Source organism: Ixodes scapularis, unplaced genomic scaffold, assembly GCF_016920785.2.
Source record: "Ixodes scapularis isolate PalLabHiFi unplaced genomic scaffold, ASM1692078v2 PGA_scaffold3__209_contigs__length_174095766, whole genome shotgun sequence".
Classification (NCBI taxonomy): domain Eukaryota; kingdom Metazoa; phylum Arthropoda; class Arachnida; order Ixodida; family Ixodidae; genus Ixodes; species Ixodes scapularis.
Window position 1 is genome coordinate 51,433,321 of NW_024609868.1, and position 16,192 is coordinate 51,449,512.

The 16,192-nt window shown below is 45.8% G+C and overlaps 1 protein-coding gene across 1 annotated transcript; it reads left to right on the top strand.

Moving 5' to 3' along the window:
• Window positions 1–59: 59 nt before the first annotated feature.
• LOC8041873 (pre-mRNA-splicing factor syf1 homolog) lies at window positions 60–15,735 on the top strand. The gene is made up of 23 exons (XM_002415046.5): window positions 60–242; window positions 369–517; window positions 694–817; window positions 2,844–3,041; window positions 5,469–5,603; window positions 6,318–6,482; window positions 6,603–6,662; window positions 7,135–7,219; window positions 7,306–7,378; window positions 7,787–7,865; window positions 8,194–8,313; window positions 8,397–8,497; window positions 9,194–9,269; window positions 9,362–9,448; window positions 10,219–10,332; window positions 10,390–10,476; window positions 10,547–10,622; window positions 11,225–11,334; window positions 12,051–12,254; window positions 14,237–14,423; window positions 15,128–15,236; window positions 15,324–15,436; window positions 15,599–15,735. Exons 1-23 carry the CDS (start codon window positions 216–218, stop codon window positions 15,670–15,672), a joined length of 2,553 nt encoding a protein of 850 aa, XP_002415091.2. The 5' UTR covers window positions 60–215; the 3' UTR covers window positions 15,673–15,735.
• The last annotated feature ends 457 nt before the right edge of the window (window positions 15,736–16,192 follow it).

Sequence of the window (16,192 nt, forward strand, 5' to 3'; positions counted from 1 at the left end):
AAACGTTTGTCTTTTTCTTTTTCAAGGCTTTTTCCCAACTTTGGCGAAATTCTGAGGCAGGTCTGAGTCCGTCTGCTTACAATGGGTTTTGAAAATTCGCGAGAAAGACGCACGTAAATCGCTGCGAAGAGATCTTTATGTCGGAAACATCGTAGCCCAAACGCTCTCCCGGAACACAGCGGTAACCTCTCACCCCTCGAGTAACGCGTCAAAATATGAAGAGTACACTGGACATACGATTCGTAAGCTCATTCCGCTCTTGCCGTGCTACATTCATGAACAGTATGCATGTCGCCGATCGAGTCATACAAACGTTTTTAAGACGCTTTTGACGCCGATTTCAAACTCTATACCGCCACTCTCTTCAGGAGGAAGATGACCTGCCGTACGAAGAAGAAATCATTAGAAATCCCTTCTCCGTCAAGCACTGGATGAGATACATCGACTTCAAGAAGGACAAGTCGAAAGATGTCATCAACTTGATCTGCGAGCGAGCACTGAAGGAGCTTCCCGGAAGGTTCGACTTATTTTAAATCCCTTCTATTTGATCTTCTAGCGACGGAATAACAATTTGGGAAACGGGCAGTTGTTTTTTCCTGCTAGCCATGTCTCGCTCTGTACATTCTTGCTCGTAGCGTAAACTCGAGACACTTGAGATGTTGACGTGTTTTTGTTTTTCTCTCTCTCGAATAGTTACAAGCTCTGGTACAGCTACCTAAAGCTACGTCGACAGCAAGTCAGGGATCTCTGCATTACTGATCCCGAGTACGAAGATGTCAACAGCGCATTCGAGAGGTCACTGGTGTTCATGCACAAAGTAAGTTCATTGTTATCCTGGTTGTACGTCCGAACATGTTGCACAGGCCATGACGCTCACGATGCACGTGGAACACAGTACGCGCAGGTCATCTTGTTGACAGCATGTTACGGCCTAATCAGGAAATATGCGTGTATGAATGTGCTCCGCATCCATTACAACACATATGTGTGTATGAATTTGCCTAGCAGTCATAAAAGGCTGCAGCAGGGTTCCGACCAGACGAAACCATAGTCACCACTAGAGTTTTTTCCAGACAGAACCAATAGTCACCGCAAAATTGCCGGCAGTTTCAAACATCGCGTGTATCACGGGAGCGTGTTACACCCCCCCCCCCCCCCCCCCCCCCCACCCCACCTGCATTCACGCCGCTTTCCTGGCGATAGCCTGCGGTCACTTATTACAAGAGTATTGACCCACTTCGCCCCCCCGTACACGCTACTTTGCGGCGGCCCGCCGGTGGCCCAAATCCCGCTGTCCCCAATTGCACCCCTGAAAAGGGAGTCCGATTCCATCTAGTTCAGTGGCGTTTTGTCCACAACATTTGTTTTTAGAGTGCAGCTCTCAGGCGCCCGTTTCCGGCTTGAGCAGCGTCACCGTCGGCGTTGGTTTAACCGCGCGGTGCATTTTGGGACGCATGACGTCACTGGTGACGTCATGCGTCCCAAAATGCGATGACACCATCAGTGACGTCATGCGTCCCAAAATGCGATGACACCACCAAAATGCGATGACATCATCAGTGACGTCACTGGTGACGTCACTGATGATGTCATCAGTGACGTTATCGTGATGACATCGCTTATGACGTCATCAATAACGATGGCGATGACGTCATCACGATGACATCACATGACCCCGGCGACGCCACGTGACCCCCGTGAGGTCACAAGGGTCACGTGACGTCACGCTTACGCCAATGCCGCTCGGAGAGAGGAGTAGCACACAGGATGAGGAGGTGAGGAGGGGTATACGCTCCCCTCAGTACCCTTCCCTCCTCCTCCTCAAGAGCTGTGCTCTAATTCGGTGTTACAGGGGGTTGTAAGCGACTTTCTTTTTTTTCTTTTTCAGTAATAATCGTAAAAAAGAAATGTGTAAATATCGCCAAATGTTTGATAAAAAATAAAACAGTATGCCCACTCTCTGGATCGAACCTGGGTCCACTCCGTGTGAAGTGGACACCTTTCCACTGAGCTACTCTACAGCTACAATGCCACCTCTACTGCACCTGCTATCTTTTTATCTGGACGGAACTCTGCTAGGCCTGCTATCGTCCCGTCTGGACGAAACTCTAGGCACTCTATTTATAAAAATAAGTATGTTTGTGCATGAATGTTCTTTGCATCCATGATGAGAGGTGTGTACGAATGTGCTTTGTATTCATAACTAGTAGGTGTGTATGAATGTGCCTTGCATTCATGACAAGCATGTGTGCATGGACATGAATGTAAATATGTGTGTAATAATGCCTTGCATCCTTGATTGTTTTGTAGATGAGGAAGTTTAAGCCTGCTTCAGACGGAGAAATTTCTCCCAGCAACTCACGCAGCAACCGAGTTGCTATGATTTGCCACCATCATCATTAAATTTGAATTTCCTTGCACTATTTAGACTCACAGTTACGTGCTATAAGCATGTTCTTCTATCTTTAAATGGCATTGAGAATATTAACTCATCTTTCTGAAACAATTCATTCCCAAAAACGATCCATTTTAAATGAGAATTAAGTCTTTAGTTGTCGTCATCACCGCCACAAGGGTGTCACTTAAAAAGATTGCGTCTCTGATTGCCTGCTGCCTCTTCAAATATCTCCAAGTTGTCAGAATTGCTCATCTGTCCCCCCCCCCCCTTCAAAACTCGAGCCGGACGTGATCCGAGCATTTCACGTTGCAGCGCCAGGATCTAAAGAAAGCTGGGTGACAACTCGCCAGTAACACCGAAATTGCTGGAAAAGTTGCCCCGTCTTAAGCAAGACTTAGAAAGGGCTTCTTTGTGTGGGCTGACATAGTGTATTGGGTCTGAATAGATGCCACGGATCTGGATGGACTACTGCAAGTTCCTCACGCAACAGCAAAAGATCACTCGCACCCGGCGAGTCTTTGACAGAGCTCTGCGAGCGTTGCCCATCACTCAGCACCACCGCATCTGGCCCCTGTACCTGGAATTCGTCAACATGCACGACATACCAGAGACTGCTCTTCGTGTGTACCGGCGGTATCTCAAGGTAAAGTAAAGACGACCTGCTTGTTCGGAAGTTTTCATTGAGGAATGCAAATCTATTATCAATCCAAAAATGCAGCCTCGGTTGTAGCTGAAATTGGATCAAGTTATGGCTAGCGTGAAAACTACTTCTAGCACCTTAGCTCAATAATTGGCACTGACAGCTGAAAGGGGTACTGCAACAAAATTCTAGCATCTATTTATTGTTCAAATGTCAACCACATTCTGGTCATGCCATAGAGACACAAAAAATTGTTTTCTCTTTGGCTATTTTCCCCTTCCTGATGTTTTCTATATTGTTTATTCTGCTCTCTCTATGCTGCTGAATGTTCTGCTCGTGTTGCTCCAGCTACTGTATTATGCTCATATTTTTAAAAAGTAATGAGTAATTAAAGTAATCCGTTACCAATATTTTGTAACGAAGTTACATTACAAATTACTTCCAAAAAAAAGTAATGTGGCAGTTACAAAACAACTTGAAAAAATAACAGATTACAAGTAATCCATTACTTGTAACGGATTACTTCCCAAGTTTGCACCTAACTGCCCATAATGCAGCGCCGCTCCGCGGATGTATGGCGACAAGTTGCGCGCATGCGAGCCCTGTCGAACTTGGCCGAATAGGATTTCTCTTCTCTCTTTTGCCTATTCAACTCCTACGGGAAGTGGGGGGCGGGCATCTCGAACTGCCAGGTTGTAACATGTTGACGCCACCAAGTGGCGAAGCTCACAACCATGCCAATGTCCTGTAGGCTTGACCCTGAAGGAAAGCATAATGTCACAAACGTGCTGGAGGCATCGGATCTCCCAGAACGCAACATGCTGTCCAATGGCTACTCTTCGAGCGCTCGCTGGTATCGGAAGCTTGGAACAAAAAATTGTGCGACGGTAGCATGACGAGGATGCGATTAAACACTGACAGTTGTGCTGCTTATTCGATGATATGACAATTGATTGACATTGCACCGGTCGTGCGTCATATGGTGATCTGATATTGAATTGATGTTGCGTTAATTTAGCTTCAATATGTTGTTGATGAATAAATGATTTTAAGGTTGCGATGTGTTCTTCCGCCAAATTTAGCAAGGAAACTGAATTGGTGCATAGGTCACGTGACGTCAATTTAATGCTAAATGTAGCGGGGAACCTGAATTTGTCTGTAGGTCCCATGACGTCAGGTCACGTGACTTTAATTTTCCCCCCAAATTTAGCGGGGAAACTGAATTGAGGCATTGGTCACGTTACGTAAATTTTTCCACTAAATATTCCGGGAAAACTGACGGTGTTTGTGCTCGCGTTGTCATGGAACCGTGGAATGGGCCATAACAGCTGTCGCTGTAAAAATATAGCCATCCGATCAAACTACAAACACGCAATTGTCATTAGCAGATTTCATTGATCATGTTTAACTAATTTCTGAACGTGAGAGGCATAATCCAATTTTCAGTTCAGTATCCCTTTAAGAAATGCAGGCTGGGGGCTTACTATTATGTTTACATTCTTTGCTTCATGATTTGTTCCCTGGCATTCTTATCAGCTATTGTTGCAAACTCAATGACTGGAGTGGTGATAAGATGTTCAAACTCACCATGTCCTGCATTTCTTTAGCTGTCAGGGACTAGTTTTATCTAAAAAGAGTGGCTTTTCAAAATGCTGTAGTCTTGCATGGAGACTGCAAACTTTAAAGCTTGTACCTCAAGCTCGGATGTAGGAAACCACATTTGCACGCACACCTTATGCTCACCGTAAAGCGCAATGCAAATCGGAATTGTATAGCCTCGTTTCTAAAATTCGACGGGGTGTCTTCATTATGCCAGACTTGAGACATAGAAATGCGACGATCTAGAGCAGGGGTGGCCCAACTGTGGTTCGCGATCCGCACGCTGCTTTTCGCTGGTTCAAGTGCGGCCCGCGGCTCCCTGGTAAATGTGCCCCCCTTCCCCTCCTGTGTCCCCAGAAAAAAAAAAAAAAGAATTGTAGAAATAATAAAGAAAAAGAAAAAAAGCTCACAGTCTTGGTAGTCTTATACTAGGACGGAGGCCCTACATGCATACAGCTGGACTTCTTTTTGACACATAGATGTGTGCAGTGGTCCTGTTTCCTTTGTTGTTCTAAAAAGAATTTTGAACTGTATACACATAGTGGGCGTCAGGTTCAGTGGCTGGCTAGCGAACCATGCATTCATTTTTGCTTAGCGGTTGAAGAAATGTTCTGCTGCTTGGTGTTGTTTGTTGTCGTCGACAATTATACTTGTCCGATTTGGAAAGGACTGTTACCTTCAGATCGTTTCTTGTTAAAAGTAGTCCCCCCCCCCCCCCCCCCCCTTTTTTTTTCCTGCAGCTCTCTGAACTTTTGTCTGCGGCTCTGACCCCATGTCACTCTGGCCATCCATGATCTAGAGTGTTTGCGTGTTTGTGTTTTGTTTGTGCAGCTTTGCCCTGAGAACGCCGAGGAATTCGTGGAGTACCTCAAGCGCATCGGCAGGCTAGACGACGCCGCAGTCAGACTCGCCGACATCGTGAACAAGGAAGACTTTGTGTCCAAGGAAGGGAAATCAAAGCACCAGGTCTGTTGGAAGCATGATAATATACTTCGGAAGTTGAGCTTCATACAGAGCTTTAACCGTTTTTCCCAGGAACCCAAATCATAGACGAGATTTGTGACACGAACACATACTTGTAGGCTAAAAGCACAAGGTCGTGGCACATTCGTTGAATTGAATTGGTTTATAGTCGGGGATAAGACCCGCACAGAAGATCGGTGGGCGCCATGATGTAGCACTTTTCGCACTGCTTCGTTGCCTTGCCGACTCGTAGCAGGGCAACGTCACACTGACTGTAGGAAATGCCAGAATGAAGCAAACATTGTAAGTTTTCTCACAAAATTGCTGCCATTTGCTTCATCGTCTCGCATTCTTTTTTGTCCGTGACGAAGGGGTTGGACACAACTACCATACGCATCTTTCAACATCTCGAAAACCCCATACTCATAGATGGCAGCAACTTTTCCAGCCTTTCCACTCTGGTTTTCGCCACAGTGGAAAGGCTGATTTTTTCTAGGCATCGTCCTGGAAGTCATCCTTGAGGTCGTCTTAAACGTCGCCTTTGAGGTCGTTCTAGATGTCCTTGAGGTCGTCCCTGGGGTCCTAGGTGTCGTCCTTGAGGTCATCCTAGACGTTGCCCTCTAGGCATCGTTCTAGACGTCGTAAAAATAACAGCTTTGCTGGTCCTCCATCTTCATGTGAAGTGGAGGGGCTCTACATTTTTTTTTTTTGTTGCAGCTGTGGAACGAGTTGTGCGAGCTCATCTCCAAGAACCCGGAGAAGGTTCACTCCCTCAAAGTGGATGCCATCATCAGGGGCGGGCTGCGCCGCTACACTGACCAGATCGGTCAGCTCTGGAACTCCCTGGCCGACTACTACATCCGTGCCGCTCTCTTTGAGAGGGTCAGTTTCACTTAGTAATTGTAGCAACGATGACGTTTGTTTCCATTTCCAGCTCTTTTTTCGTTTTCTGCTAACAAAGAAAGACTCCTTACATTTAGTATGGTACAATTCTTTACGCAGGCGAGGGACATCTACGAAGAAGCCATCCAGACTGTTCTGACTGTTAGAGATTTCACGCAAGTGAGTCCGAGTCCTCTTGCACCCCCTCGTTTCAAGATTTTGCCTATGTTGTGCTCAAATTGCTCAAGTTTACATCTTTATTAATGGCTTGCACATTCATGCCCCTAACATTACTGACCTTTACAAGACCTCCGTAATATATACTGGACCTTTTGGTAGACGTTGATTTAACGGAGAGTACACGGTCGAGTTAGTAAAGATAGGACTTCTCGGGTCAAAGAATGTTGAATAAAAGGGTGACAAACACTAAACTTTGTTTGTACCACAGTTTCAAGCTTGAGGCATTAGGATTGTTTTTTTTTTTCTCATTGTATTTATATACTTTTTATAATTAATGTACACAACACTGAGTTATGTTCTTTCCACTATAGCTTGCTGTATTATTAACATAAAATATTTGGTAACTTATCAGTTTTCTGAATTTTACACCTTAAAATATTTTGCCGCTCACATTTGTGCCCGTTCGTGTCAGGTTTTCGACGCCTATGCCCAATTTGAAGAGAGCGTGCTGTGTGCAAAGATGGAAGAGGCGAGTGCAGCAAGACCGAGCGAAGAAAGTGAGTGTTTTAGTCATTTTATGGACTGCTCTGCATTTAGTCATCTGTGATACATACCATTCACTGGATGGCTCTAATTCCTACAGATGACTTGGACCTAGAGATACGGCTTGCAAGGTTTGAAGACCTCATGGATAGGAGACCTCTGCTGCTGAACAGGTGGGCTTTGAAGGTGCATCAGGTATCAAATGCATGGCATATCGTTGTGTGCAAGGCCTCTTTTATGTTACTGACTTTAACTTCCAACTCTGTCTTGAGTGTTTAAACTGGTTTTATTGTAATTTGCTGCTTTTTTTTAAAGAAATTATTTTTCTGTGCAAAACCAAATCCCTTTGATGCAGCTACTTTTACAGATAGAGAAATTTGTCGAGTATGGATGTTAGCTTTGGTGCATACTTTAGTGACATCTGGAGTTGGCCTTGACCTTTTCCCGAGGTCTGTGGTCATTATGGCAGGCTGTTTTCTTCTACAGAAATCCAGAAAGTGCTTTGTTGGAAAAATCGTTCAAAGCTGGCAGAAAGTGCTGCTTGTTCGGCTGCACCCTGACCATGTTTCCACACTTTACAGTGTCCTACTCAGACAAAACCCCCACAATGTCCACGAATGGCTGAAACGAGTGAAGCTGTTTGAAGGGAAGCCACGAGAGGTGAGGCTGAACTCGATAGTCACGCGATAAACCAGAGCTTAGGTGCTAAAAAGAGTTTAAACGAAGGTTTCAAGAGTCATCTTTTTGATGTAATATATGCAACAACCTAAACTTTGTCTTCATGACAGACATGCATGAACCGCTGATAATGCTGAGAAGCATCCATTCATCTTTTCAAACGTAGCACAATTGTATATACATTATGTGGGCTCTTAGGTAGTGCTACAACAAGATTGCATATTAGTCAATGATTTATAAAACCTGTATGTAGTAATGAATAGCACTGATTGTAGTCCCCTGCAGCATTGGTTTCCTTCGTTTCCTACAGATAATAAACACCTTCACGGAAGCCGTGCAGACTATAGACCCCAAGCTGGCCACGGGCAAGCTCAACATTCTCTGGGTGTCCTTTGCAAAGTTCTACGAGGAAAACGACCAAATTGAAGACGTGAGTTGCCGCCCCTTCGCCGTCGGTCGCGTTTCGACGTGGAAAGGCAACCGGCTTCCCCTGACCCGGCTTTCCCTTTTCAGGCCCGTATCATCTTCGAGAAGGCAACCCAAGTCCCCTTCACAAAAGTCGAGGACCTCGCTCACGTTTGGTGCGAGTGGTCCGAAATGGAGCTGAGGCACGAGTAAGTCTGCTTCTCTCATGTTCCGCTTTGTCTAGCTTGGGGATTTTCAAACTCTTTGATCTCGGTCTCGGCATCGACGCATTAGAGCGTGTCGGAAGCCCACAGACCTAGTAAGCAGTAATGCTCATACTATATAGTCCCTGACAGAGCGAGAGCGGTGGTGAATGTCTCTCGGAAGCTTGGCCTTCAGCATGCACTCCGTGCCTTCCACCGTGCTTTGCAGCGTGCGCGCGCGCCAGGGGGGCATGAGACGACGAAGCATCATCTAAGGTAGGAAGCTCGTGCTGGAGGCGGGACAACTGAAGCTCCTCCCTGCCGTTCTCGCTCTGTCAATGGCCGTAGCAAGCGTTTGGTTCTTAGTCGTGCGTCAACAGGTGGTTCATATCTGCCGACATATGGCTTAAACTGGGAAAGCACTTTACTTACGTGCAGAGACAGCCGAGAAAAAGTTTTTGAGCTATGGAAACCCACGGGGATACTTTTCGGAAAGTTTTAAGGAGTCCAGCTTATTTCATAGTCACTCACAACACGGGGCACGGCGAGTTCCAGAAGTCTTATTTCCGCCCGTGAGATCGCCGTATTAGCCGACAAGAACGCCGGAGAACGAATTGGGAAACCGGAAGCATAAACCATAGATTGGAGGCACAAAGTGGAAAACTATCGTTTCACGACTGCTTCACATTTTGTTTCCTACAGAAACCACGAAGGGGCCCTGAAGCTCATGCAGAGAGCTACAGCCATGCCTTCCAGGAAAGTGGCCTATCACGACCAGGTGCGTATGAAATGTTCCTCGACCGTGTTCGCTCTCTCTCATTGCGGCTTGGATTTGTTCGGTGCTTCACGTTTCGTTTTCTCGACCGACAGAACGAGCCGGTTCAGTTCCGAGTGTACAAGTCTCTCAAGGTCTGGTCGCTGTACGCGGATCTAGAAGAAAGCTTTGGCACATTCAAGGTCAGTTCCTAGCTATCTTGCAAGATGGTTGTCACGACGGCGGTACTCTTATGGTGCCAGACTATCAGTGAGCCGGTTACTAGCACTGTTGATAGTTTATAAGCATTTCTGACCGGTTTATTTAAGCCATTGGTAGCACGGTTTAATCTCGTTAGTTCAAACACTCTTAATTCAAACTTGCGGATAATTCGAACTAACACGCAGGTCCCATCCTATGCGTCTCTATGGGAGAAAACTCTCGGTAATTCAAACTTTGCTTTATTCAAACAAATTTTCCGTCCCCCTCGAGTTTGAATTAACGAGATTCGACTGTACTACCAGCAGCGTGCTATAAAATCCTTTATCAAAGAACAGTTGCTCAATGACAAGCATAAGTTTAAGAAGATAACTAAAACTAATAGAATTTAGTGAAATGCTGCTAGGAAACTATAAAATTGAAATCAAATGTGATGTGCTATTTATTGTTGACAATTAATAGTAGGTTCCTATTGCTTTATGAATGGTTTGTTGTAGCTTATCAGCGCTTGAAAGTAAACATTTTTGACAGAAATCTGTCTGGTTTGGGAAACGAAAAATAATGAAATAAAGAAATCTTATCAGTGCTGGAAAGAATTTCACTTTATTTTAATGGAGTTTCTTTACCAGCTGCGCATAAGCCAGAAAGACTCCATTGGTCTATCAATAGTACTGCTTGTACTACTAAAACAGTAGTACCAACTGTGCTATCAATGGTCAAACACTACTAACTCGTACTTCTCTTTCGCACCCAGTCAACAAAGGCAGTTTACGACCGCATCATCGACCTAAAGATCGCCACTCCGCAGATCATCATCAATTATGGACTTTTCTTGGAAGAGAACAACTACTTCGAAGAAGCCTTCAAAGTAAGACCGAAAAATGAATTTTGGACTTTGCCCCCTAATTTGCATCCTTCCATACAGGCCTACGAGAAGGGCGTTGCCCTCTTCAAGTGGCCAAACGTGTACGACATTTGGAACACCTACCTCACAAAGTTCCTCAAGCGTTACGTGAGTGAAAAACATTTCAAAGGCAAGAAGAGCTTCGGAGCATTGACCGAGGATCTTTGAAATGTTCCAGGGTGGTACCAAGCTGGAAAGAGCTCGTGACCTTTTTGAGCAGTGTCTGGAGAGCTGCCCAGCCAAGTTTGCAAAGTGTAAGTTAACCAGGCTTTTGCAGCTCTTTTTCCTCTCCTTGTTTAATTAAAGGAGTATGATATTGCCATGGCTTTGTGACAGCTGGCAGTGAAAATGTCCACAATTATGCAGTTTCACATAGCGTAAGGCAGCTTTCTCGTAGAGAGTGAAAGGAGAAAAAGTGAAGAACACTGGGACAGATACTGTGTATAGTTTGTTGCAAACTAAAGAATGCAGGAGTAAAAACTTAGTCGAAAAGGTTGTCCACCATGCAAACAAAAGCAATTATGTGTATCCTCGCTGTCAACGTTTTTTTGTGTCGAAATTCGCACACAGAAGCCTTCATAGTTCTTAAAGTGGCGAGGAGGCTTTCTTGGGAGAGACTGCTTCTTTATTTCTTAACCCGCAACAAACTATGCTACAGTCATTACTACTCTCAGCGTTGCTCTTGCCGTTCGCACCGCTGGGTGCAAAAGTCACGATGAAAGTTCCATACTTTTTTTAGTGAACTGCACCTAAAGTCCCTGTTTTCTGGTGCATTGCAGAAAATTGCAAGCTAAAGGTACTGCTAAATTAGCACGATTGGTAAAAAGCTACATTGCGACCTCTGAATCCTCTGCAGCCCTGTACCTGCTGTATGCCAAGCTGGAGGAAGAACACGGCCTGGCCAGGCATGCCATGGCCATCTACGACCGTGGTTGCAAGGCAGTGCTGCCCGAAGAACAGTTCCAGGTGCGGTGCAGACACCATTTCACCGACCAACTCTATCCGTGCCATCTGCAGTCGGTTGATTTGGGTAGTGTGTCCAAACGTGTGTAAGGGAGATTAAACTCCCAAAATATTTATCTTTTAAAACCTGCTCAACAAGAACAAAAAAAGAATTAGGCAAAATATTTATGCTGCAAGACTCACCTGAGCATTCCAAAACATTCTTCTATTTAAAAACATTTGGAATCGCTCTTAACTCAAACTATCTCAACATAAATATTACGGAACCTTTTTTTCGGGGACAGTTTATTTTGTTACGTACATATGTGTCTTATCCAGGTACGTAAAAAAAGTTTTTCGTAGTTCTTAAGCTAGCTACCGCTGTCCCCTCGCACCAGATTGCTTCGAGCAAGGAAGGTATGTGCGGCCAACCGAAGAACCAATCTCCAAACATTCACACTATAGCCATTCAGACTTCTACCGTGCCTAGTGTCCTCCAGTGTCTTAAAAGAAGCAATATTTTAAGTAGCACAGAATGTATGCTACACTTGTATCCACTCACACACACTTTTAAACATACGCAAATTGTCTCCACACGGGTCCGATCGAGTTCCGTTTAGGGCCAGTACGGGACTGGATGGTCCCGTACTGGGACCATCCAGTACTGGGACTACCTGTGCAGAGTCCTTACTGTTTCCCCGGTTTTCTCTGTGTACTACTGCGGGGTTCCTCCTGCACAGATGTTCAACGTGTACATCCTGAAGGCGGCGGAGATCTACGGGCTGACGCACACTCGAGAGATCTACGAGCGGGCCATTGAGGTGTTGCCGGACAACCAAGCTCGGCAGATGTGTGTGCGCTTCGCCGACCTGGAGCGGAAGCTGGGCGAGATCGACCGTGCCAGGGCCATCTACGCGCACTGCAGCCAGATATGCGACCCCAGAGTGAGTGGCAGCGGCTACACCCCGCCCTCGAGACACCTCGCGGACTTGCAGAGAGCTCGCAAGGCCTAGTTTATATAGTGCTATTAGCGTGCATTTGGGCTCCTAAACATGATTTGCCTAGTTTTAGAGAAGGAAGCCCGGCACACAATTTTTTTTGCCTCGATTCACGAGCGACGAAGTCAAACAGCCACTATAGGCAGTGCAGAAATGGGAGTGTCAACAGTGACGACTCATTGTGCTCATAAATTCCTTTGGAATTCAGGATTTATGGTAGGCTCTTATTCATTTGAATTCCACGGAGCCAAGAGTTTTGTTTTCATTATTGAAAATTTGAATTGTCACAAATTCGTCTAAATATGTTGCAAGATAAATTAAGATTTGCTATATGGATGACTACAGGACAAAACAGATATTTCATGATTTCCACTACACAGACCTACTAATCATAAGCAGGTATGCCACTTGTGAAACATCGGTGAAATTTACGACATAAGTTTATTCATCCCTCAAAATTGTTGTTTATCTTGGGCTGTTTAGACAGCACATGATGCCTCAAAATGAAATTAGGTTTGTTCACCCAGCAGAAAAGTTGTCTGTTGTGGACTATTAAGCAGGAGACACATGGGCTATGAAAATGGGCGCCGTGCGGCAGTTTCCATAGCAACTTGCGTGAACGCTGTTAAGTGAACCTGTGCCATGCCATCGTGTCGTCACAGCGTCCGTGCAAGTTGCTATGGACACTGCCGCGTGGCACCCATTTATGTTGCTCATGTGTCCAGTACTCTAGCCCCGTTGAGTGCGTTTCTTACCGAGCACCGATGCACTGCGGAGAAAACACCTGCAGAGCTCGCTTCCACGGGTGTTGCTTCTCTGCAGTGCACCGATGCTCGGAAAGAAGCGTGCTCAACGGAGCCGCAAGTACAAAAAGTATGAATTACACGAAAACGCCGTTCAAATTAAGCGGTTTATAAACACATTAAAAACAGCGGGACAACCCAAATTTTTTACTTCGTTGAAATTAACCAGAAGTATGAAATGTCTGTGTTTGAATTATTGTGAGCCTACTGCAATATCCCTCCCGTTTTTCGACCCCAGGCTTTCTGGCTACGCTGCTTTCCGATTTTTTTTAGGGGCGAAGCTCCTTAGGGTTTAGCCTTGTCCGTCTGGCGTCCGTGCTCACATCGATCTTGCTGGTGCTCGTGCTCGTAAGCATGTAAAGACAAAAAAAAAAATGATGAAAAAAAAATTTCTGCGCAGTCGACAGGATTTCAATTTGTGCGGGGAGACCTCAATGGATTCTAGTCCATCGCCTTAACCACTCGGCCATGACTGCGGGACGAGTAGGGGGCTCTGAGATGTGGTAGTAACTCAAGAGCTGGGAATGTCATGGATGAAACGTTGCAGGTAGCCGCTCAACGTCTATACAGGAGAGGGCGCTCCGGTCAAATGCGTTTATAATCGCATTAAACTTTGCATGCATTGGCTCAACGTTTATAGACGAGAGGGTGCTGCGGTCAAATGCTCAAATGCGTATATAACCACGTTCCATACCACACATTCTCTTTCTGACATGGATGAAAATGAACGAAACGGCTCGGCATGCTGCGGTTTAGCGTCTACGCAGACAAGCACCACCAGAGCTTCGCCCCAATCAACATCATTCACCACGTGGAGATGCGGTCAATTTTTTTATAGGTACATATTCATTTGCTGCCACCACACTGAGCAGCAGTGAACTATGGCCATGAACGACTGATACATATGCGTGCAAGAGGATATTTAAGTGTAGGCATAGTTTCTCTAGCAACTGTCATGCCGCAGTTTCTGTGCTACTATACTTTACAGCTTTCTGCTTTGTAAGTAAGGTTCAAAACGAAGCAACAGCACGACAGAAATGTGGCAGTCTTAAAATTTCTGCCTTTCATCAGTTGCACTTGTTTTTTCTTCTGACCCAAATCTGTGCCACCAACTGCTTTCTGCAGGTTACGGCAGACTTCTGGAACACGTGGAAGGATTTTGAGGTGCACCACGGAAACGAGGACACAATGCGAGAGATGTTGCGCATCAAGCGTAGCGTCCAGGCCACCTACAACACCCAGGTCAACTTCATGACCGCCCAGATGCTCAGTGCCACCGCCAGGGAAGTGGCCGCCACCGGGGCCACAGAAGGTCAGAGGACTACTCTTTCTTTTGACGTGTAGAGACCACAAGACAGAAGACATTATTAGCATTGTCTGCATCGTCAGTACATGGTATTGACAAATAGCATGGTGCAAGGACCACGTGCATAGACCGATCTTATCAACCATTTTTGTTACGCCGCCGCCGCCGGCAGGCATCGAGGGGGCGTAGTCTTTCTGTACATGCAACAACCTTACTGGGAATCTGTGCAAGCAGAGCACAAGACACAAAGAGCTGTCTCGTGCTCTGCCACCTGCCTTCTGTGGAATGCAGTTATGACGGCTTCGCTCGTTCGTGGAATGCTTAGCAAGACAGGGTATTGAGCCGCTTGTGTGGTTGAGCAAAGCCATCACAAACGGGATGCATTCAAGGCCTAGCAGAGCCAGCATTAACTTATAGCTGCAAGAACCCCTTGCGTAGAGCAAGTGAATTCATCGATACGAAACTTTAACAAGTGGAAAACGATGGAGATGTTGGCGCTGTCTTCACAGTAACTGTTTGGTAGGTTTCCTATAGAAACACATTCAACCCTACAGGAAGTGCGAAGAGAATCGATATTGGGCTTTTGATTTATAGCAAAATCTGTGCACATATGCCAGACATTAAGGAGACGGTTCTATTATACATTTGTAAAACCTGCAGTAACTCGCCTGCATTTTGACACCTTGCAATGTCCTAACACTTCACCGCAGAGCCTGCCAAGGACTCCATGCAACAGCTGGAAGCAGCGGCCAAAGTTTTGGCCGAGGAAGCCAGGAGAGATCCCGCGAGGATGCCAGGAAAAGACATCCTGTTCGTCAGGTACTGCCGGAAAGCTACTGCTAGAGAGACTCGCATTTTCCTGCCCTTCCATTGTGCCTGTGCTTCAGTGCAAACCTCACATTTCAGGGGTGGTACGACGGAGGATGAGCAGAGCCTAGCGGAGCGAAGCAGAACGACCAACCCAGACGAAATCAACATTGATGACGACGAAGGTTCCGACGACGATGAACAGGTTGAAGGTAAGCAGTAGTTGTGCACGGCAATAGCAGCTTCACAGGCACATTTTGATCATGAAGTTGCTCGACTGTCTCGGCATTAGAACCTTTCATTAAATTGTCTGCACTGTGTACAGTCCCAGAAGAGCTGTTGGGTTTCTCACCTTTACCATTCTGCATTTTCAGAGGTGGCGGTCGAGCAGCGTTCAGTGCCCGAAGAGGTGTTTGGAGACCTCAAGATGTCTACGGATAATCCATGACCTTCACAGTCCACGGCCTTATGCACCTATATATAGAAAATAAAACGGCCCCAACGCATCCAAGATGCATCGTTTCACCATTTTTTTCTAGAGTGCTGGAAAGCCTTGTGCTTTCTGCGATGTTCAAGGGCAATATAGCCAGGGAGGTTCAATAATCTACAAATAGGATTCCGCATTTTCGAATAAATCCAAAAAAATCTTTCAGCCTTTCCACTCTCGTGAAGAAGGAAGACCAGCGGAGCTGTACTCGATAGACTATGTGCTTCTTCTTCGTCGTCGTCTGTTTTTCGCGCTATTTCCTACGATGAATTTCCACCAACGCGCCCAACTCTATTCTTCTATTATAGCTGGAAAGGTTGCCGCCATCTACGAGCGACGGCAAAAACCATACTGGTTGTGTGCTTGTCGTTGTCGCTTATAGATGGCGGTAGCTGTCCAGGTAGGTTTGTGTCAACATACACGGACACGATCCTGGGGAACCTAGCCCTTAACAGCTCTGCTGTAAAAGCTCAAAAAAAAC

Excerpts from the sequence above, each read along its gene's own strand:
- LOC8041873 (XM_002415046.5), top strand. The coding sequence starts at position 216 with ATGAAGAGTACACTGGACATACGATTC. Across the intron at positions 818-2,843 it reads CACTGGTGTTCATGCACAAA|ATGCCACGGATCTGGATGGA; the intron begins GTAAGTTCATTG and ends GGGTCTGAATAG. Across the intron at positions 7,866-8,193 it reads TTGAAGGGAAGCCACGAGAG|ATAATAAACACCTTCACGGA; the intron begins GTGAGGCTGAAC and ends CGTTTCCTACAG.